The sequence below is a fragment of the Echinops telfairi genome, unplaced genomic scaffold (genome assembly GCF_000313985.2).
Source record: "Echinops telfairi isolate 266 unplaced genomic scaffold, ASM31398v2 ScPeMD7_7406;HRSCAF=8444, whole genome shotgun sequence".
NCBI classification, from domain to species: domain Eukaryota; kingdom Metazoa; phylum Chordata; class Mammalia; order Afrosoricida; family Tenrecidae; genus Echinops; species Echinops telfairi.
In genome coordinates this window covers 4,183,142-4,205,718 of record NW_022111306.1, presented here as the reverse complement: position 1 = coordinate 4,205,718, position 22,577 = coordinate 4,183,142, and the positions used below count along the sequence as shown (strand labels likewise).

The following is a 22,577-nucleotide window of genomic DNA, read 5'->3' as shown; positions in this document are numbered from 1 at the left end:
GTCACTGATCCACTTAAAATGTAAATTTTGTGTGTGTTGTCCAATTCATTCTTTTGCATTTGGATATCCGGTTGTCATTACACTATTCATTCTCCCATTTAATTGCATTGGTCCCCTTGTCAAAAACCTATTCGGCATTAAAAAAAAAAAATCAGGATTATTGGTGTTACCGAAGCTTTGAAGTGCCTTTTGAAATAAGGAAGCTTGAACTCCTCAAGTTGGGTCCTCTTTTCATACTTTTGCAAACCAGGCCTTTAGGATTTAGATAGGCTTGCCTCTTCTAATCCTGTAATGTGGGGTGTCTTTCCATTTACTTAGGTTTTCTGTGGAGCTGTTCTGTTCTGGACCACATGAGTAGAAATAAACCGGAGGTTTTTGTGTGTGCCCAACAGATAACTGACCCTAAATGTTCTGTAAATGTTTGATGCCGTTTGCCTGTGAAGCCATCTGGGGTTTTCTTTGTGGATAGTTTTTAAATATTCTATCTCTTCTTCATTTTCTTTATTAAGACATTGTAATCTTGAGTTAATTTCTATCATTAGGTTTTTCTAGGAATTTGCTTGTCTTTTTTTTCTTTTTTTCTTTAATATAGGATCCCTGGTGGTATTGTGGTTGTGCATTGGCCCGCAGTCTACGTGGTTGGCAGTTCGAAACTACCACTAACTCCCTGGGAGAAAGACTGAGCTTTCTACCCCCATCATGTTCCACCTTGAGCCATAGGATCCCACGCATAAGATTGTTGTGATCTGTGTGGTTTTAATGAGCTGTAGTGGCACTGTGACTAGACTTTGGGTTGTTACTGCAAGGCCAGCTGTTCTGCAGGAGAAAGACAAGGCTAGCTATCTGCTCTGGTAAAGATTTACAGCCTTAGATGGCAGTGGGCTTGTTTTTTTTTAATAGTTTTCATTGACATGTTTAAGAAGTAGATGGCTTGGTTTATCTTAGTCTTGAAACTTCACTGAAACCTAGTCAGTGTCACAGCAGCTTGCAAGCTTCCACTGCCAGATGGGTAGTGGTTGTGCCCTGGGTTCACTGGGTGGGAATTGGATGTGTGTTGGCCTCATGCAAATTGAGAATTTTACCACCGATGAGCTACTATCCCCAGACCATAGGTACCACCCTGAATATAACAGATTGCTAGAGCTGTTCTCCCTATGTGACTTTACTGACCTACGGGCCCCTTGAATCATTAATTTCCACCTTTGGTCCTATAAAAATTTGACCTAACCTCGTGCCAGCAAAATACCACAGCTTAGGTTCTTGCAACCTTTAAACAGAACCAGAGTAGACCCTGTACTCCTGCAGTGTAGACCCCATCAGTTGCGGCTTATGACTTTTACTTGTCTCTGCTGCACACTAGCTTACTAATCTGTAACGCATTTGGGGTTTTCCAGATACAGCTGGGCTAGTGCTTCATGTTTCCTTGAAGTACAGTCCACAGAGGGCTCCAAGGCAGAATTACTATGGAGAGCTCATAAGGATACGTAACTCCCTCTTTATGTGTATTCTCACCTGTAATGTATTCTTAGAGTAGGGATAACACAACCAGAAGGTGTAGCGCGTGAAGTTTGTCTCTGGCCTCAGCTCTAGAAGCAAAACAAGCTAGTGTAGCTGTTCTTTCCAGAACAATGAGATATAATGAGTCATACTGCTTTGAACTTCCTGTTGCCTCATCTGTCTGGCATGTGTTCTATTGGCAACGTCTTATGCTGTACCCAGATTAATTCAGCAAATGGCTGACTGATTTCCCTCTTCAGGGAGAAGGTAGTTTGGCTCAGACTGGTGAGCCTTATTTCTGTGGCTTGGTTTGCTGGCCTCATTCTGGATAGGGAGGCTGGTTGTGACTATCGTCCAAATTGGACTGCTGTGTTAATCATTTGGCTTGGATCAATAATCAAGGCCGAGGGAAGCAGCTTTAAGAAAGCAAATGCCTTGTTGCATGTGTTGCAGAGGGCGGTTCTGCACAAGACCCATTTGAAGTGTTGTAGAGCAAGGTTATCACGTTTAGGGCTAAGCTATGACTGACACAGCCAAGATATTTTCCGTTCCCGCCTGTGCATGTGAAAGTTGGATGGTTAAGTAAGCCTGCGGAAGAATTGATGGCTAATGGTTAATCCATTTGTCCAACAAATAATTATTGAAGGCTTCTAGACATCCGTCTCCTGGTTTATCTAGTGATACAGCTTTCGGTTGCCCTTTGACACTAATGCTTTCATAGGGTCACTATTGAGTCCACGACTCAGTGGCAGTGAGTTTGGCTTAGTTGTATTGCCCTTTTATTAGGGGCCTCAAAAAGTTTGTAGGAAAATCCCAATATCTTTTAGTTTCACTCCCCCTCTACCCCCACAAACTTGTTGAAGCCTCCTTATAGAAACCAGTTCTTGCTGTGGTGATTTGTGCACCAGGTTGTTTCTTTCCACTTCATTTGACCTATAGCCCATGCTGAGAGTCCTGAACAAGAGTGGGTCCTGCCTGCAGAGCTCTCTGGGGAAGAGCCAGGGGACCTTACTGACTATATGGTAATGTCCGTTGAAACCATTAGTACAAAAAAACAACAACCCCATTAATCAGCTTAGACTTGACTGCCAGAGAGACGCATTGTTCTTAAACTGTTCAGTGTATAAATATCCAGGTGATACTGCACAGACCTTGGTCTGGCCGACTCTCAGGGTTGCCTGTCTGAAGCATGCTTTCTGACACTCATCTCTAAGTTTACAAGCAAAGCCTTGTCTTAACCATCTATCAGCTTTTACTGCTACATTTTTTTGGAATCCACCCTGTGTCCCTCAGCCATGCCTGCTGCCAGTCCAGTGGATACATGACAGAGCCTTGGGTGGGGTGCACCACCAGGAAGGGCTGCACATCTTATCAGCACCAACATTAGAGACCCACCTATTTGTATATCTGCAAAACTTAGAGACAGATACGTAGGGTTAAAATAGAGTCCAACTGCCATCTATATTTAGGATAAACATTTTGGGTTTGATAATTTCCCTATAGCTTGTCCTAGCAAAGGTGGTCTTCGGGGAATTCTCTGGCTGTAAGAGGATCATACCCACTTGATGACACCGATTTTCCTCACAAGGCTACTACTGACCCTTTATCTTCCCAACTCTTGATGAGAGTCCTTGGACTGGTAGGGTCAATCCACAGTAACTGCCATGGTTGATGTTGGCAGGGAAGGCAAGGCATTGATAGAATATTTATGCCTGTTCTGGCCATTATTGAAAGAAAGATATTGATGTCTCCAGTTATTATTCCTTTGTTAATTTTTGCTTCATGTATTTTGACATTGTTGCATCTATTGATCACTTTCCTGATGGATTGATCCCTTTCACATTAAAAAAAGTCCCGCTTTTATCTATTAGCAGCCCTGATGGTGTAGTGGTTATGGGGTTGGGCTGCGATCCTCATGGTTGGCAGTTCAAACCCCCCAGCAGCTCCTTGGGAGAAAGGCTGGGCTTTCGACTCCCTTAAACACTTAGTCTCTGATACCCACAGAGGGTTGCTCTGTTATTTCTTTGCGCTTGATATTTTCCAGTCTGCTTTGTCTTAGATTATTAGTACAGCCCCTCCAGCTTTCCTGTGGCTGCTGTTTACATACGTGATGGTTTTCTGTCCTCTGACTTTCATTTTATTTGTATCTTTGGATTTAAAGTGTTTCTCTTAGAGGCTGTATATAGTTTGATTTTGGCCTGATGCTTGCATCATATAAATCTCATAAATCATTGGATTTATATCTGTTATCTTAGTTTTCTTTCTCTGTTCCATACCACTCTCTTGCATTTAGGATATTGTAGTCTAGCATTTAGAAACCTTAAATATGTTTTCATAGGTTTGTTGGTTTTTTTGGTAATTTTAAACAATCATTTATAATATTCTCTGTGCATATGGCATCTCTTCACATTAATTGTAGAGTGGAAATACTATGAACCTGGCTTAACACCTACTGTAGTCTGGCCAACCTTGTATCTATGGAGCATTCTGGCTGTATTTCTTCCAAGACAGATTTATTTGTTCCTTTGGCAGTCCATGGTACTTTCAATATTCTTTACCAGCCAATACCATGATTCAGACACATCAATTCTTCAGTCTTATTTAATGTCCAACTTTCATAGGAGGCCATTGAAAACACCATGGCTTGAGTCGGGTGCATCTTTTTTGTGTTTGTTTTTTACTTAAACATAGTTTTATTGGAACATAATCCAAATAACATATTTTAATAGATCAATTATATCAAGAAGAGTTGTACATTCATTACCACACTCAGGTCTTCTGTCATTAGTGTTCAATGCAACCAATCTGTTTTTGAGAAATTCTTGAAATTGAGATGGAACAGACTGAAGGTTATATTCTGGTGGACTTGTTTTTAATATCTTCAGCTTAAACCTGAACCTAATAGTCAATTTTATTTTTGGAGAAGTCCCATGTATATTGTCACCTTCTGTGTTGAAAAACAGGTGTTCATTGTGAACACGTTTTTGGTCTTGCAAAATTCTTTCATGGAATCTGCTATTCCTTCCTCTTTGTTTTCAACCTTTGCATTTCAATTTTCAGTGCATCTTGATTGCATGTTTGATCAATTTAAGACTGAAGATGTTGGTAGAATCTTCTAGTTTCTGCATCACTAGCTTTAGTAGTTGGTCTATAAATCTGAATGTTTGTATTGATTTGATCTCCTAAAGGTGGATAGATAGCCCTGTCACATACAACATTGTACTTCTTCTTTTTTTAAATCATTTTATTGGGGCTCATACAATTCATCACAATCCATACATACATCAGTTGTGTAAAGCACACTTATACATTTGTTGCCCTCATCATTCTCAAAATTCGCTTTCCGCTTGAGTTCCTGGACTTAGCTCCTCGCATTGTACTTCTTGATAGATCTTAATGTGCCCTTTTTGACAAAGAATGCAGAGCTACTTCTCTTGTCTCGATAATTCTCTTCCTGCCATAGTAAACCATATGATTTTCTGATTCAAATTGGCCAATACCAGTACATTTCAGCTCACTAACACCTAGGATATCAATCTTTTTTTTTTTAAATCATTTTATTCGGGGCTCATACAATTCTTATCACCATCCATCCATTGTGTCAAGCACATTTGTACATTTGTTGCCACCATCATTCTCAAAACATTTGCTTTCTACTTAAGTCCTTAATATTAGCTCATTTTCCCCTCCCTCTTTTCTCATGAACCCTTCATAATTCATAAATTATTATTTTGTCATAGCTTACACTGTCCAATGTCTCCCTTCACCCACTTTTCTGTTGTCCATCCCCCAGGGAGGAGGTTCTATATAGATCCTTGTAATCGGTTCCCCCTTTCTACCCCGTCTTCCCTCCACCCTCTGGGATATCCATCTTTATGATGTGTTCCATTTCATTGTTGGCTACTTCTCAGTTTTCCTAGTCATGCTTCGTACATTTCCAAGTTCTGATTATTAATTGATTTTTGAAGATGTTTCTTCTCATTTAGTCATGCTCCATCAGCAAATGAAGGTCCCCAAAGCTTTACTACCACACGTGGGATCCAGTTCTACAATTGAACGGCTCCTTAGGAGCAGCTGTGTGATTAAAGAAGAAAAAGACATAGACAGCAAGGCACAGGGACTCGCCCCAACCTCAGGATCAAGAGGCTTGCAAGCCTCCAGCAGGTATATACTTAATAGAGTAAGCAGGTAGTAGAATGGGGCAGCAGCTTCACCATTGATGTCCCTAAGCCCTCTCTAGGGGAACAATCTGTGATTGGTGTCAGAAGGAACACCATGTTGGGTGGGCTAAAGGAATCTGCATTTTCTAAAGACAGGCAGCCTCCAGGCAGATTGTGATCAGCCAGATACAAGTAGGAGACACCTTTTATGGTAGCCCCTTTTTATGGAGGGCTATTGTGAGGGTGTTTTCCAGTCTGGAGAAAGTGTATTTGAAACTGTAGTTCTCTATCAGAACTGTGGAGACCTTTCTCTAGCTGAAGCCTGTTGTGCTGATGAGGTGGCCAGAGGGACCATCTTTGAGATACCACCTCGGGATAACCTGGGAAAAAATTCCCCAATAACAAGTGCTAGACAACTAAGTTTCCATGGGCTTCCTGGTTGGTGAAATGACATCGATGTAAATGGAGGTAGCACATCCCTTTTGGGATCACGGAATCACCACGTGAGGAACAACCTCACACCTTGCCCTATGTGTGTCTCCTGTCCTTTTCCTGTAACAGAGCTATAATTTCTAGTGAGTTCTCTCAAGGCTAACAAAGTATCAAAACTCAGTGAGTAGTAGGAGCCAGGACGTTTAGATGAGAGGTCTGGTGACCTCCAAGCTTATGGCTGGTATCCTTGGCTGGGCTGGAAATGGAGGGAACCCCCAAATTTGTATCCAGCAGGTTAGAGTGGGTGTGTGTCATGAAGACTCCCAAGCTTGTAGTAACTTGGTGTGTTGAGCAGCCTTAGACATACACTTGGCCATGTGGTGTCCTCTGAGTCTGATCTAGCTCTCTTAAGTGCTTCGGGTGAGGGTGAAACATTACGTGTGTAGTTGAGGGCAGAACAGAAGCGATAAAAATTGGAATTTTATATCAACAAAGCAAGAATTCAGTGTATCTTCAACTATATAGATTCTTAACTCTCATTTAAAACAAACCATGAAGAGAGCAGGTAAGGAGAAATTAAAGCAGCAGATGCAGATTCGCTATTAAGATGGTTATGTGAAGCGAAGCATAGAAAACATCAGTCTGTGGCTGGTGTGGAGGTGAAATGTGGGGCCCATAGCATTTCCTCAACCATCAAGTTGATTCCAACTCATAGTGACCCTGTCCAGAACCAAACTCCCTGCCATTTGTCGTGCCGACTCACAGCAACCCTATAGGTAGAACCGCCCCTTTGGTTTCCAAGACTGGCAGTTATGGAGTTGAAAGCCTCATCTCAAACAGTGCTGGGTGGCTTCAACTAGGAACGAGCAAAACTGCCTCTGTGGGTTTCTGAGGCTTTGAGTATTTATGGAAGGCAGACAGCTTCCTCTTTCTTGCAGCAGCTGGTGTGTTCAAATCATTAACCTTGTGGTTAGCAGCTCAAAGTGTTGCCCACTATGCCACCAGGGTTCCTCTTGTGTGTTGTTTTATTTACGAGTACAAGCTAACTGCCATATAGAAATTGATCGTTTTAGCTTATTATAAGGTAGTTATGGCATGGTACACAAGTGACTAACCTCAAGGCATTGTTTTTATTGTTGTTAGGTACCATTGAGTCAGTTCCGGACCCATAGTGACTATGCACAGCAAAAGGAAACACTAAGCTACCCTGTCCTTTGCCATCCTCACAATTGTTCCCATGCTTGAGCCCATTGTTACAGCCACTGTGTCACTCCGCCCTCCTTTTTGCTGCCCTGCCCTTCTCCAGGGACTGGTCTGACAACATGGCCAGAGTATGTAACATGAAGTCTCACCATCTTTGCCTCTAAGGAGGACTCTGGGCGTCCTTCTTCCAAAACAGATTTTAGTCTGTTTTTAGTCTGGAGGTTCCACTGAAACCTGCCCACTTTTGAGTTATCCTGCTGGCATTTGAAATACCAGTGACATGTTTTCCAGCAACACACAAGCCACTGTAGGATGAAAAAGTGACAGACTAGTTTTGGAAGACATGCTTTTTCATGCTGGAAAATCAGAGTTAACAACTACAGTGCATTCATTCAGTGGTTAATGTCTAAGGTGTTTACATTTAGCAAGTAGTCTTGAGAGGAAGCCTTGGCCATGTCTCTGAGAAGGCAGAGGTCCCTCGGAGCTAAGGTACGAGGTTGGTGGTAGTGGGCCTCCATTTATAATGTCAGTCTTGAGGTAGTCCATGACTGCCCTCTGAGTGACCAGAAATTCCAGGTTTATATGTGACCATCTTACTTTGACCTCATGGAAAGGGTCAAGGTGACCAAAGACCAGTAAGTCACCTCCTGTGTTAGAGATTTCCTTTAAGGTTAATGGGTAGTTTGGAAGCATACGTAACAATGACTTCATGTGTTAGTGATTTGAGAACCTTGTAGAGATCTACACCCCTCTTCCCCCTTTTCTGAAATACAAGCAGCTGAATAGACAGGGTATGTCTGGGAGTTTGAGTGGCTTGGATCAAAGAGGAGGAAAAAGGTCTTGGAGAATGGGGTGTAGCGCAGGGGGATTTACTCAAAATAGAATTACTGCCAGATTTAATGTTTCTTAATATTTGTATTAACAAATTAAAACCAAGTCTCTGTGCCTGTGTGATTTTTTTTTTTTTTTTTCCCCTTCACCCCTCCAGGAAGCATTGGCTGCTTTTATGCAGGGAAGGAAATTCAGCCACAGTTGGGGATTTGTTAGGTGAGCTACCACCAGGTAGGAAGTGGGGAATGGTGAGGGAGATGTGGAGATTTCAGGGTAATATATTCAAAGGATTTGTGGGAAGAGAAATCACAATGATAACACGATGAATCTTGTAAATGATAATTATATCGCCGGTAGTTTGAAGTCTCACAAGTTTTAAGCGTTCTTAATGAAAACATTCTCTTACAGATTTACTATCTTTCTTAACTTTTGCAGCCTCCACATTTATACTATCAGCCATCATCAGAATGTTTATAAGTCTGCATTTTACCCCTCCTTAGTTTACATAATTCAGAATGCTTTCCTAGGCTTCCTTGACATCAGAGGAAAGGAAGAGATTACTTGCTACTTTGTGTTATACTTCTCCTTCATCAATCTGTTTTATTAAACTTCATAACAAGGCTATGTGAAATATATAGACCCTTGTTTGTAGGCTATTCTATTAAATAATAATAAGATGCATACCATCTCCAATCTCTAGCCCCCTCACCCAACTGCTTCTACTTTTGTGATCTAATCAGTAACTTGTGTGAAGTATATGATCTTAAGGGTGAGAATGGTAATATAAATGTAAACAGATAAATTGTTTTAAAAATGGAAATTTTATTCAGGAAAAAGTATAGCCAGGAAAAATGGTGAAAGACGCATAGATTAAAATACCTAGTAATTTCTGCATTTATAGTTTAATGGTCATATTGATTAAGGATTTATGAGGTCTTCTTTATTTTGTCATTTGGTGTTCATATTTTGGTTGCCATGTCTGATAATCCATTGGTTAACACTAGATCCTGTAGTTAAACCCCTATATATTTTTCATTTATTGTTTCATTTTTACATTTAGTTATTTGGTCCACTTTGTATAGTTCTTTTATCATGTGTGGTACGAAACGTGAACTTTATTCATTTGTTTTTTGCTTGTGGAAATTGCATATTCACAGTAGTAACATGTCTTGAACTAGACTTCTGTGCTGAACAGATCTGGCACACTCACCAAAAATTAGTTCACCAAAGATGTATAGATTATATTTGGACATTCATGTTCTGTTCTATCTGGCACAGCGTCCTCTACTTTTATTGCTAGGCTCTATAATTCATTGCAGTGGACACTCAGGACTCAGGCTAGTATAGGGCTTATACAGGTTACCACTCAGAGTAGAAATGCTCATTAAGGGTTGTTCACGCAGCATGTGTTGTAGAATTCTTTGGAGACTACTTATTAGCATGGCATGCCCATTTTGCTATAAGCCTCACCCCGAAAGTAACTAAGCTCTAACTCCATGGGTCAGCAAAATGAGCTCCCCCAATTAAGTGCCCAGAGGCACCCCCACTCCATAATCTATAGCCTCCTGCACAAAAGCACTCAGCTTTATTTGCTCTGTACATTGGGAAGTCCACTGCTCTGGCTCCTACTTCTGCACCTGTCAAAGCTGTCTTCTTGATTAAGGAGGTTCCCTGTGCAGGAATTTGGGGGCTTCACAGGATGTGCTCCACCCCTAGCTCCTGTTAGCGGGATCCCTCCTTCTGAGAGGGTTCATTTTATATGCAAGAGGGTGGCATCACAATGAATAGCAAGCACTCACAATTGAATCCTATTAATGTTTTTTCCCACCTTCTCCTACCCAGAGCATTGGGAGGTTTCGTGTGGCTGCAGTTAGAGGAGTCACGTTAAATTCTGTTTCCCTTGTTATGTGTGTCTATTATTGCAATACCAGTTTCAGGCTGTTTTAATCACTGGCTTTATAGTATGTTTTAAAATCACGTTTAACCTTACTTTAAAATTATTTTAACTTCTAGATTTATTCCATTGTAGCCTATTCTGAGTTCAGGTCTTCCAAAATTGGACCTTTGCTTTGACTTGAAGATTGGCTTTTATGCTTCTGCTAAGAAGGCTTTTTGAATTTTGATGGGAGTAGTAATAATATTGAATTTTCAGGCTGCTTTTGATAGTATTGAGCTCTTGCAATCAGCACAAATGAGATACCTTTCTACTTACTGAAGCCCTTTAAAAATTTTTGTTACTTAGCCAGTAGGTGGCTTTAACTGAAGTTTATTTTCCCAAAATAAGTAGACTACAACCAAAAGTTAAACTCGCGGCCATAGAATTGATTCCAACATATAGTCACTAGGACAGGGTAAAACGGCCTCTGTGGTTTTTTCTGAGTATGTAATCATTTCTGGGAATAGAAACCCTCATCTTCTTCCACAGTGTTTTCTAACTGCTGGCCTTGCATTTAGCAGCTCATTGTATAACCACCATGTCACACTAGGACTCATTGTTAGAAGGCTCAAATTCATGGTGCCAGCTCAAAGGGAAGACTGTTAGGAGGGAAAATCCTTGTAATTTTAGCTTCTTTTCCTTGTTCCTTGCCAATATTCATGTGATATCTATCTTCACCCATCTCAAGTACAAAGGTGAGTCAAGGTGTTCGTAGAGTAACTTGTCAATCTTAAGTTTTTTACTGATAGCTTTTATCAAAATTAAGGAAATTTCTTTAGTAGAAATAATTTTAAAGCATGCCTACCATTTTAATACCTACAGGATCTATAGTGATTCTTTTACTGGTGTATTAACTTTTTCTTGTTCCTCCTATAATCAGGCTAATCAGAGGCATATTAATTTTATTCTTTTTAAAGAACCAGCTTGTGATTTGCTGAAACTGGTTTATTCATTCATATTCATCTCCCTCATGTGCTATTTTTATTTTCAGTTCTTGCAAATGAATGGGAGGTTAATTTCCAGCCTTGCTTTAAAAAAAAAGTCTAAATTATCCTGAAGTAATTTTGAAGTGTATTGTTTTCTTTCCAATTACTTTGCATTTTCTAGTTATCATTTTTCCTTTAATTTCTAGAGTATTCCACAGTAGTAAACTGAGTTATTTCAGTTCTTCCAAACTTTACATTTGCTTTATGGCCTAGGCATTTTGTAGATTTTGCCTAAACTGTTATTCCATGTGCACTTAAAGAGTGTATGTTCTGCTGTTATTATTGATACTATTAGTACTTATTAACTTGTTTGTTACAATTTTGTTAACCATCCATTTTTCCTCCCATCCTGTGCTGAGAAGGGCTCTTAGGTCTCCCTCTGTGGTTGTAGATCTGTTTCAAGAATCTGTCAGCAATCTTTGGAGTACCTTGCATCAGTTAGGGTTTTCTTTTAGAATATTTCTATTGGTACTCTTATTTAGGTAGAACAGCTTTTTAATAAAAGGTTTTTCATTCTTGCAGGTTACTGATGTTGAAAACAACTGGTTTTTAAATATATGAGAGTACATCGAATCAACGATGAACTGGAATACAAAACCAACAAATAATAAGATGCCACCATTGCCCACTAAAAGCCAGTCATCTTTTTTGCATCAGGCTTTAATAAATCCGCTTGCCTCAACATCTCAAAGTTCTCTCAACTATGGAAGTAACCAAGAAGCCTGCATGTACCCCAGTCAATCAAATCCACTTGCGCAACCACTGATCAGCCTAAAAAATTATGCAACTTCTCAACAAATCTCCCTTTCTGATATGCATAATGGAACAAATATGGCCTCACAAACTTCAGTAGAAATAAAACCATCCTCAAATGTTAAAGGACACAAACAATTAAATCACAGTTTGCAATTGTCTACAGGAACAGTACAAAATGCATGGTTGCACTCACCTATGAAGAACTCCAAGCTCTCTCATACAAGAACAACTGTTGATTCTAATCAAATTAGTTTTGGAGCTAATCCATCCACTATTCATATAGTCCAGAATCAATTTGTGTCATCAGATACATACTCTATGCAGTTACAAATGATCCCTTCTAATTCTGGAAGAGGTCCTGTAACTTACCAAGGAAATCAAGGACCTAATTCATCTTTAACAGAGCGATGCGTTGACTGGGCACAACAACTTACTTCTAATGGAATGACATTTCCAGACTACAGATCACCCCAAAAGCAATATTGTAATTCACAGCAAAGATCAAAAGGTCACATACTTCAGAAACAAAACCCTATGCTGTCTGAACTGTTACATGTTAAAAATACTCCAGTTTCAAATAGTACTCTTTTTCTTCAGTCACAGCAAAATCCACCTGTACAGTCACAACAATACGCAGTTTCTCAAGTTGGTGACAGACTTCCGCCTCCAGGTTATAACTATAAATATGTACCTGTACAGTCACCGCAGAATGTAGTCTTACCGTCACAGCAGAGTGTACCTGTACAAGCACAGCAGTATGCAGTTCTGCAAGTTGACAATAGACCTCCTCCTAGTTATGGCTATAAATATGGACCTATGCAGGCACAGCAGCATGCAGCTTTGTCGCCACAGGAGAACATACCTGTACAATCACAAAATGTACCTGTACAATTACAACAATATGCCGTTACTCAAATTGATAATAGAGGCCCTCCTCCCAGTTATGACTGTAAATACGCAAGCCCACCTTTACAAAATTCTCAACTTCTTAGTAAACAACACTCTGCAAAGGAAATTCCTCAGAATCATGAGACACACTTAAATGAAAAAGACTATCGTGGTGACTTCCAACAGTGGCAAAACTCTAAAAAAGAAATCAACACGATTGGAAATTTTTGTAATTTGCAAGTAAATCAGCCTGCAAATAGACCAGTGCAATCTCTTGTGGATGGTGTTCAGACTGCTTCTCAACACAATCAAGATAAAAGTGTGGTTTCTGGCAATTCAGCCTCAACTCAAGTACTGGACACAAATGCCACTAAAGAAGTGATAGCAAGCGACATTAAGACATTAATGGAAATAAAAAGGAACTTCTTGGAACTTGCGAGGAAAATTAAAATAAACAAAGAACTTTTGATGGCAGCAGGTTGTAGTAAAGCATGTAATACCTCTCATGGCGAATTAGCTGAGAATTCTGAATTGTCTATGAAACAGACTTCCAAAATCCAGTCCAGGCCACAGGTAACACATGTAATTGCAAAGTTTTCTGAGGGCCAGCTAACAAGAGTAATGAAATGTACGGGAGAAATAAATAGAACGCACAATACATTGAATACCAAGATTCAGGAAATTGATGGCAAAAAATTGAACCAAGACAAGTCTATTTTACTGAAGGCCGACTGTTTGGGAAAATTACCAGTGACAGGCCAGTTTGGTGATTCGCAAGCTTTAAAAACATCAACTGCTGAGTTTACCCAGACATTAAATAACACCCAGTTTCCATCAGAAGATATCAAAGGTGACCAAAATGTGCCCACAAACGCCGAAACAGTTCCTGTTCCTCAGCTAGTACTTTTAAAGGAACGTGTTCCAACACCAATAAATAAAAAGACTGTCGTCCAGTTTCTTTTGTTTGGCGATAAAGCTAAAGATGCAGCAAGAAATAAAGCTGTTGAAACTACTCAAGATCTTAAACCAAATCATTTAGAAATGAATCAGAATACTCAAGTCATCAGTGAACCACCAAATCTGAAAACTGCGGAAACTCAAAGTACTTTTCATGTAAACACCAAAGACTCTCACAAGTCATTTTGTCTTGATCAGAAATCCTCAACAAATGGGGGATCTTCTAAAAATGACTGTTCCATGGAATTGATAGCAACATGTCTTTCTCTGTGGAAAAAGACACCTTCAGAGTCTACAAAAGAAAAACACTGTAATGAACTGAGAACAAACAGAACAACAGGTGACACTTCTAAACCTGTAGATCTGTATGATAAGAATCCATGTGTGGTTGCGGAAAATTCTCAGAACAGTACAATGTTAATTAACTCAGAACAGCAGGAAACTTTGCCTGTGGTGGTGCAGACGTATGAACCCTCTGGTACAAATGTAACAAAAGGATCAGAACTTCAGGTAGCTGTAGTGTCACCTCTGATCCTTTCAGATGTCAAAAACATGTCTGTCAACGCAGTTATACATGAAGCATTACCAGAAACTGTGTATCCGATTATTAAAGAAGGTAGTGTTTGTAGCTTACAAGATCGGGCAGCAGAAAATATAAATGTAATTACTACTTTGAAAGCTGCTGCTAATGAACCAAGTACTGCACCATCAACTAAGATTTCTCCACTAATTCAGAAAGAAGAGCAAGCCAAGCCAACTATTTGTAATTTGGGTCTACTGAATACTAATCAAGAAAAACATGTCAGATCAACATCAAATGTCTACTCTTCTTCAAGTGAAGGCACTTCAATTTTCTCCAGAGTGAGTAGTAATCAACAAATGTTACAGATTGCCAATATTTGTTCTCTGGTTGAAGGTGATAGGTCCTTCAACTCCCAGATAGCGGAGATATTTAACTCTCCCTCTTTGAATAAGGTTGAACCACAGAAACCTTGTCTGCCTGATGAGCCGGTAATGAGTTGTCTACAACAAAAGGAAAAATTAGATAAAGCCATGGAAAATAAAAACTTTGGTTTTCAAAAAGAGAATATTGTGCGGGTCACAGATTGTTCTTCGAAGCCTAAGATAACAATGGATCTTCATCTGCCATCTTTAGAACCATCGTCTTTGAAGTGTGCTGAAGCAAATGGAGAAATCCTGGAGGGAAACAAATTGGAGTATATTGCTAATAAAGAAAACACCATTACCAATACATGTTGTTCAGCTGATATTAAACAGGCTGTCTCAGAAACTGATAAACCCTACAGTTATACTGCCCAAGATCCTGCAAACAGTACAGTACCCAATGATAAGACATCTATCTTATACCTGCATGATCAGCTGTCAGAACTTTTAAAAGAGTTTCCATATGGCATTGAACCTATAAACTCCCGGGACAGTCCTGTGGGCCAGCAAGTAGAAGATGACATATCTAAAAACGATCAAAGTTGTGGTAAAGCTGGTTGTGACGCCCCAAACTCAACAGGCCAAATAAAAATTACTATAATAAGCTCAGAGCAAATGAAAGAATTATTTTCTGAGCAGGAGAATCAACGCAGTGACGGAGACAACCTGACCAAATTGACCAAACTCCAGAAGGAAAACCCTACCACAAAAGTAGGGAGCAAGTGTGATCCAAAAGAACATACAGATGAAGGAAGTCATTCTGTGGTACCAAATGGTCACAAAGATGATATCCATTGCTGTGCACTGGGTTGGCTCTCTCTGATTTATGAAGGAGTACCCCAATGCCAATGTAAATCCAATAACTCGGCTTCAAAGGAAGAAAAGAAAGATCAGTGTTCCTCTTTGGAGATCAGCAAGTGTGAACCAGGAAATAAAAACTCTGACAGAAACCTCCTTGTTGAAGGTAATAATCCTCCCAATAAGGACCAAAAAGTTTCTGTGACGCTGCCAGATGGTAAAAAAGATGACATCCCTGCTGAATGTAATAGTTCACCTACTGAAGACCACAAAATGTCTCTAACTCTGTCAGATGGAAAAAATCTTGTCTCAGAAATAAAACAAGACAATAACACAAAGGATAAATCTAAAGCAAACCATAACTCAGTAAAGACAGAAGGAACCAAGTATGATAAAAAGCTAGATCCCTTGCAAAGTCACAAAAGAAAGAGAAAACTTAAGTTCCATGAGATAACTTTTCACTCCAATAGTAAAATGCCCAAATTATGTGAACAAGATCCTTCAGGGAGCATACAGAAACACCAGGCACAGAACGCGTGTCCACCAAAATCAAAGACAGTTATTTTGGCAAATCATAAGAATGGCTCTTTGATGCAGTCAAAATCACCCGAGAAGATAAAATTGAAATTCAAAGCAGGTAGCTCCAGATATAAACTTATGGACAAAAAGAAGCCAGAATGTGCAACTCCGGTTGATAAGGAGAGACAAAAGAAGAAACATGATCAAGGAGAGCAGAACAAAGACGTGAGAATTTCTTTCAACTCAAAGCCTTTGTCAAACTCAAAGGAAAGAGCCAGTATTAAAGAAAAGACTGTATCCGTAGACGTAAAACCCACAAACGGGGAAGTCAGCACCCACAGAAGTTCAACAAAATCTCCAAATTCAAACATTAAATCCTCAGATTCACAGGATGCTTCATGTAAAATTAAAAAGAGAGTTCTCACACCCAAGGAGTATTTAGAAAGGCAAAGGAATAAAGAAGCAGCGAGCCACAAAGCCACAAAGGACAGTGGGAATGAGAAAGTGAAAAGCGTGCCTGAAGACTCGAGACCTAATAAACATCACATGAGAGGAGAGAGTGTTGGGAAATCAAACGAGAGAGAAAGCAGCCTTGTACAGACTTCAGAATCATTAAACATTTCCACAAGCCATGGTAAAGCCCCCAAAATCCACCGTTCTGAGGAGTCTAAAATGCACAAGATTTCCAAAGTCATTGAAGGAAAAGATGGTAGACTGCAAAGTGATAAAACATGGATGGGTAAGTCCAAAACAGACAAACACTTAGCCAGTCTAAACAGTGAAAGTCACATGGCAAAGGATCATGGGAAACGGTACCTGAACAGGGTTGCATTTAAATGCACTGAACGTGAAAGCATTTCTCTCTCAAAATTGGACAATTCCCCCAAGAAGCCAAATACGGAGAGGAGGCAGGAAAATGACACTAAAAACATTTTACCTGTGAAACCTTCCATTAAAAAACCACCAATGCTGGAATTTAAGTTATGGCCAGACACGCTTTTGGGGAATAAGATCGGTGAAGAGAGGAAGATGCTGAAGCCATGTCCTAAGAAAGAGCAAGCTCCTATACAAGGTCCAGTATGATTTTCTTGATGGTGTGTGCAGAATTCTAAAGAGTTTAATATGTAGATCAATAAGTAGTTGGCGCTTTTCATCTGGACAGCTAGGAAAGGCTTTTAATTCATTTTCACAAGATGTATATTGTATAGTTTATCAAATACACATAGCTCGTTTTATACAACCCCTAAAGGGGTTGCGACCCACAGGTTGAGAACTGCTGGTCTAAAGAGTGCTGGTTCTTGGTGTGATTCTCCTTTCGACTGCCCTTTCAAAGCCTCTTGAATTTATAATTTTGCTATAAATATGAGATATTTAATGCTTGTTAAATAATTTCTTGTTCAACGGAAATGGTTTACCTTACTATAGACCATCTTAGTAGCCATCTAAGTTTAAATGGTAATAGCTTGTCTACTCATGAAATGGAAGACTGTGGGAGCAGTATTGTTATGTCCAAAAGCCAGAATAACAAACGTATTGGGTGATAGCAATGAAATTCTTAAAATGTTTGGAGAGAAGGGAAAAAATAGCTAGTTATTTATAGCAGTAATATAACATAAGTATTAAGGAAGATACAGAAAGTATTATAGTGAGAAATGGAGATTGGAGAATAAAAATATGTAGTGCTTTTGAGAATATCTGTTGGGGTGCATAAGCTTAAACTATAGCAATATATTTTCTTAGGGTGTTAGGGGGTTCACAAGTACAAAGTGTATGTTGTTTTTTTAATGCTGATTTATCTACTTTCAAATCTATATTACACCTGCATGAAATAAAAATTTTAATAGACATGGTAAAAAAGAGTACTTGTCTTGAGGTCTGAAAAGAAATGTTTAAATAGTTTCAGGAATGAAAAGTACAAAAGAAGCCTGGCTAAAATGTGTTAACCCTGAGAAAAGAATTCTGGATGCCGACCAAAGAGGTAAAATCATTTTCACTTCTGCTCCCACTCTGCTTTGTAAAATTGAGTATAACCATGAAACTATTACGGACTGTGGTTTTATCCTGGTCTTTTATTCAGCTCAGCTATGGAATGTTTGTGTTTATGAGTGGTGGCTAGACCGTCTCTTTCCCCCATCATGCTGTATTGTAAGGAACTCTGATCTTGTTTTTAATAAAAACGAAAATCCCCGAAACATTGGGTAAAGTGTTAAGGATTAGTGTTACCAGACTTTTTGTGAAGGAATATATAGTAAATATGTTAGACTTCTGTTATATTCTTTCTGTTACCCATAGAAAAAGGCAACTAAATGAACATGGCTTCATAGCAATAAAAATTTATTTTTTTTTCCAAAACAGTGGCATACCAGGTCCATTAAGGTATCTTAAGGATTAGGAAAAGAGGACTAAGAAAGACGCATGGCGGGTTATTTTTTGGAAGAGGGGTGTTGGGACCATGTCAACCATAAATATGAGATATCAATGTCCAGATAATTAGTGGAATTCATGTACTGTTTTTATTTTGAATGAGAATACAAGCTAGGCTTCAGGAGTTTGGGTTAATAGTCCATTATAAATGGAGACAAGCAGAACTTTAAAAAAAGCAACAAGAAGCAAGTAAGTGTTTTGGAAGAGAGACAACTTTACATAAGCAAGCATATAGGAGGAAACCAGGAAATATCAAAGAAAAAGGTGCCCTTAATCACAGAATGGGAAAGCAACTGAAAGAATTAAATCAATTATTTCTACAGGTAGCAAAGATAAGGATTGGATGCCAAGATGGGACCAAAAATGACCTTGGAAATAGAGTAGTAAATACTTAAGAGAGAAGGGGATTTATAAGCTACAAACAGGAAGGACAATGCACAGTATAAGTCAGATAGCTATTCAATTATGACTCAAAAGAAGACACGGAACAAGACACACATCTAAAGCAGGATCAGAAAAGCACAACAAAGAAGCAGTTACAGATGTGTATATATAGAGTAAAATGATATAAAGCAGTCCAAACTGATAGAAAATGAGAAATTAGAGGTGGTACCACATTCGTTTAAGAGTGATATTGCTGACCAATGGGACTAGCCCTAAAATGTCTGGGGAATAGAGTGAAAGCTGAAACATAAACATACAATTAAGATGAACAATGATCTACTAAAAAATGAGACCGGGCCGGGGGAAAAACCCACATCCTTCCAAAAGATTGTACCTAATCTGCTTACATATAAATGTGATAGGAAAGTTGAAGTATAGAGGGTGTTCTTTGAGACATACTCAGTTAAAAAAGTTGTGCAAGTTTGCAGATCTAATAGAGTTCAACAGAGAAAACCATCTTCTGCATCTAAAAAGTAGGGCAGCAGTAGTTAGGAGTATGGAGATTATTAATAGTGGAAAGGAGCTGATAAAATTAAAAGTCAGGTCTAGAAATGCACATGAGCAGGAAGAGCTGAGTCCATCACAAGGATAGGGAGGGAGAACCATACTGAAAAAGGCTAAAGGGCAGCAAAGTGCAGATATGTCTTAGAATGTTAGACAAGACCAAATATTAAAGCTGCCCTTCCCACTCACTTTAAAGCTGTTTTGTGCTATAATTTTTGAACCAGTTCTTTGCAATTCAGTCATGGCTGACAATGTAACACTACAATGGATTTTTAAAATGTGGATATAAAGGAAAGCTCATTGGAATGGGAAAATTAAAGGTCAGAGCCCTACTGGAACCTTCCTCTTAAAAAACAGGGTAAAAATGTGCGTTGCACTGACCAGCCAAAACGAAAACAGTGGTGTCTACCTGAAAGATGATGACTGGCAGTGCCATGGTGCCACTGTGAATGTATTACTGTGCACAGTTTTGGCGTAGCAGTAATCTGATGTGTCACACAGCTGACTCCTGGAAAGAGTTTGCCATTCCAGGACTTCAACTCAAAATTTTTTCCATTCCAATAAACATCTGGGTCACCAACATTTTGAAAACTTGTGCCCAGTTTCACTTCACGTGCCATAACTGAACCAGTTCAAACTTGTTTGAAGCCCTGATTTAAACTCGTTTGTGCTCTCTCAACAACAGTTAAGAAGATCTAGGTGACAATAAAGTGTGTGAATGATAACAGATACTTTATTGAGCCAAGAACAACCCTGAGCAGGAGTAATGGAGAGAGAGTTGGGGGGAAGCTCTTAGAAAGGAGAGGTGATATAAAGAATTGTACACCCACCCCTCACATATCAACATTGTTAGGTTTCAAAGACCAGGTCGTGATGTTTGGATAGAATCATGGGAAAACCGTGACTTGAATCAGATCACAAATTGGAGAGTGACCACATCATTATATAATAAGCATCATTATGTAATCACCCAACCACTGATAACTGGCTCAGCCGATCTGAACCACCACAGCCAACACCACTCTTCCCACTCACCTGTCAGTTGCAGTTCATATGCAAAATAGATCGTAGAGATAGGGAGTAAATAGGATTTGACAAAAATTTTAGCTCTTTCATCTAGGGTTCTATTCAAAACTCAGGCCATGGGTGATGGATGGTATTTTTCCTGCTAAACATAGTTACCACAAATTTTTTGTTTGTATTCTTAGATAACAATATTTTGCCCAAATCAAAACTTCCGAAAAGAAGCATCAGTGCAGATGGACTTGAGACACTACAAAACACAGTAAAAGATTCAACAGGAATGTTTCAAACCTTCAAAAGAATGCATATGGAAAAGAAAAACACTGGAAATGGCCCGTCAACGTAATGTGGTGTGATTCTGTAATTGCTTTGATTTTGCTGAGTGTTCTCTACCAGAGATGTATGTGCTTCACTTAAAATTTTTAACCAAGACTGCAGTCTCTTGTTTTGAGACAGCCTACACAAGTAGCTGTTGGTATTGCCGGCAAACAAGGTATTGGACCATCACTATTGAACACAGTTTACCATCGTTTTACAAGGAATCCTTCCATGAATCCTTTGAAATCTGTGAAAGGACAGTTCCCAGTTAGGACATGTTTATTTTAACTGGCGCTGTGAATATATTTTGTTTAAGCTACATTAGCAAAACTTTATTTTTTAAAAATACACAATGAATGTCAAAGTATATTCTCAAGTATTTTGTACTTACTTGTAAATTTTTTTTCCCAAAAGTCTTTTTTTACTGGTTAAACTGAACACAAACTTTGAAAAATGTTTAAACTTTTCGTTAAAAAAATAAACATTTATTTTTTAAAGAAAACTGAGAAGTCTATTGGTTTGCTCTATTGGTATTTCATTTCCCCCTTTAGAAACATTTTATAACACTGAAATACAAAAGTTTTACTAACTTCAGAAAAGTGAATAATTTATTTCTGAATTGTGCTTTCTGACTTGAGTCAACTACTAAACCACCAAGGAGGGCTCTTTAATGGCTATAAGTTTTGCTAATTCTCAATTATTTTCAGAACGTGTGAAAAATACACCCCAATACAGCACAATCTTTACTTTTATAATTCAGTGACATTGGTTATATTTTTCATATTCCTGGTATCCCTTTCCAAAATCTATCACCATTAACATAAAAATGAATGCTCTTGAATAAAAACTCTTCCCATCTCTTAGCACCCGTGGCAGCCATTAATAATTTGGTGTATATATATAAGTATATATACATATATATGTTTGTGAGATCATTCAATGTTTGCCCCATAGACTTGGCTAATTTTGCTCAGAACATTGTTTTCAACATTTATCTAGGAGGTGGCATGTGTCAGTCAATACTTATATAATTTCTCTGTATGGCTGACTAATATTCTGTTGTATGGATAAGCCACATTCTGTTTACACATTCTTTCTTTTTTAGATGGTTTAATTGGCATGTAACTTATCTACCATACAATTCAATGATTTAAATATGTTAAAAAGTTGTGTGATCATCACAATTTTAGAACATTTTCTTGATTCTTGTATCCATTATTAGCTCCCCAACCTCTCCTGCTGTAACACTAAGGAGCTATTAATCATCTAGTAACTGTCTATAAATTTTTTTCTCCTCAGTTTCATATAAAGAAAATTGTACCAAAACCTCCCCCCAAAAATAATGAAACAAATTCCTCAGTCCATAAGAAAGCAGAAAATGAAATTTAGAACAAGTTAAAAATGGGTCAAAACGAAAATTGGTGACATGTAAGATTTTAACAATAAAGGTCTAATCAAAATAATGCTCTCCGGTGATTTCAAGGAGTCACCTTGATTTTCTTGAACTGAGAGAGGTTCATGGGGACTTAATATGAAGTAAGAAAACTGAAGACTGCGTTTATGAGGAAAACAGCCAGGAAGTTGTACCAAGGAATGTTTTCCTTCCTGGAACAAGGCACCTGTTCACATTTTGAGGATATAAGGGCTGTCCTGTGAGAATTTCATGGGAAAACTTTACTGCATCCAATTCTTTGCCATCCTGATCTTGCCCTGTGAGTCTTTTTGTTCTCCAAACTGAGCACTGATAATAAATGGAGTCTCTGAAGGGTGCTAGAACTGCCATTTTGATTTGGTGGTGTAAGTGGAAGCACGTTGGATTTTTCAAGGGAAGGTTAAAGGGATGAAAACACCTTCCACGACCCCTAAGAAGAAGGCACTTCAGAGGACAGCACTGAAGCTACAGTTGGGAAGAGGAGCACGTCTGATCAGAGCACACAGGAGCAAATGAGGGAAGGA

At 38.9% G+C, this 22,577-nt stretch overlaps 1 protein-coding gene across 1 annotated transcript; it reads left to right on the top strand.

The window, feature by feature from the left end:
* The first annotated feature begins 8,296 nt into the window (after window positions 1–8,296).
* On the top strand, window positions 8,297–21,127 carry RESF1 (retroelement silencing factor 1). Its single transcript, XM_030887343.2, has 4 exons — window positions 8,297–8,339; window positions 11,568–16,980; window positions 17,806–17,886; window positions 20,489–21,127. The coding sequence occupies exons 2-4, from the start codon at window positions 11,625–11,627 to the stop codon at window positions 20,647–20,649; spliced, it is 5,598 nt and encodes a 1,865-aa protein (XP_030743203.1). The 5' UTR covers window positions 8,297–8,339; window positions 11,568–11,624; the 3' UTR covers window positions 20,650–21,127.
* The last annotated feature ends 1,450 nt before the right edge of the window (window positions 21,128–22,577 follow it).

Bases quoted from the DNA above. Each gene is read 5' to 3' on its own strand.
- RESF1 (XM_030887343.2), top strand. From the start codon at position 11,625: ATGAACTGGAATACAAAACCAACAAATAATAAGATGCCACCATTGCCC. The intron at 16,981-17,805 runs GTCCAGTATGAT...ATGTTTAAATAG, and splicing joins AGAGCAAGCTCCTATACAAG to TTTCAGGAATGAAAAGTACA. The intron at 17,887-20,488 runs GTAAAATCATTT...TTGTATTCTTAG, and splicing joins TCTGGATGCCGACCAAAGAG to ATAACAATATTTTGCCCAAA.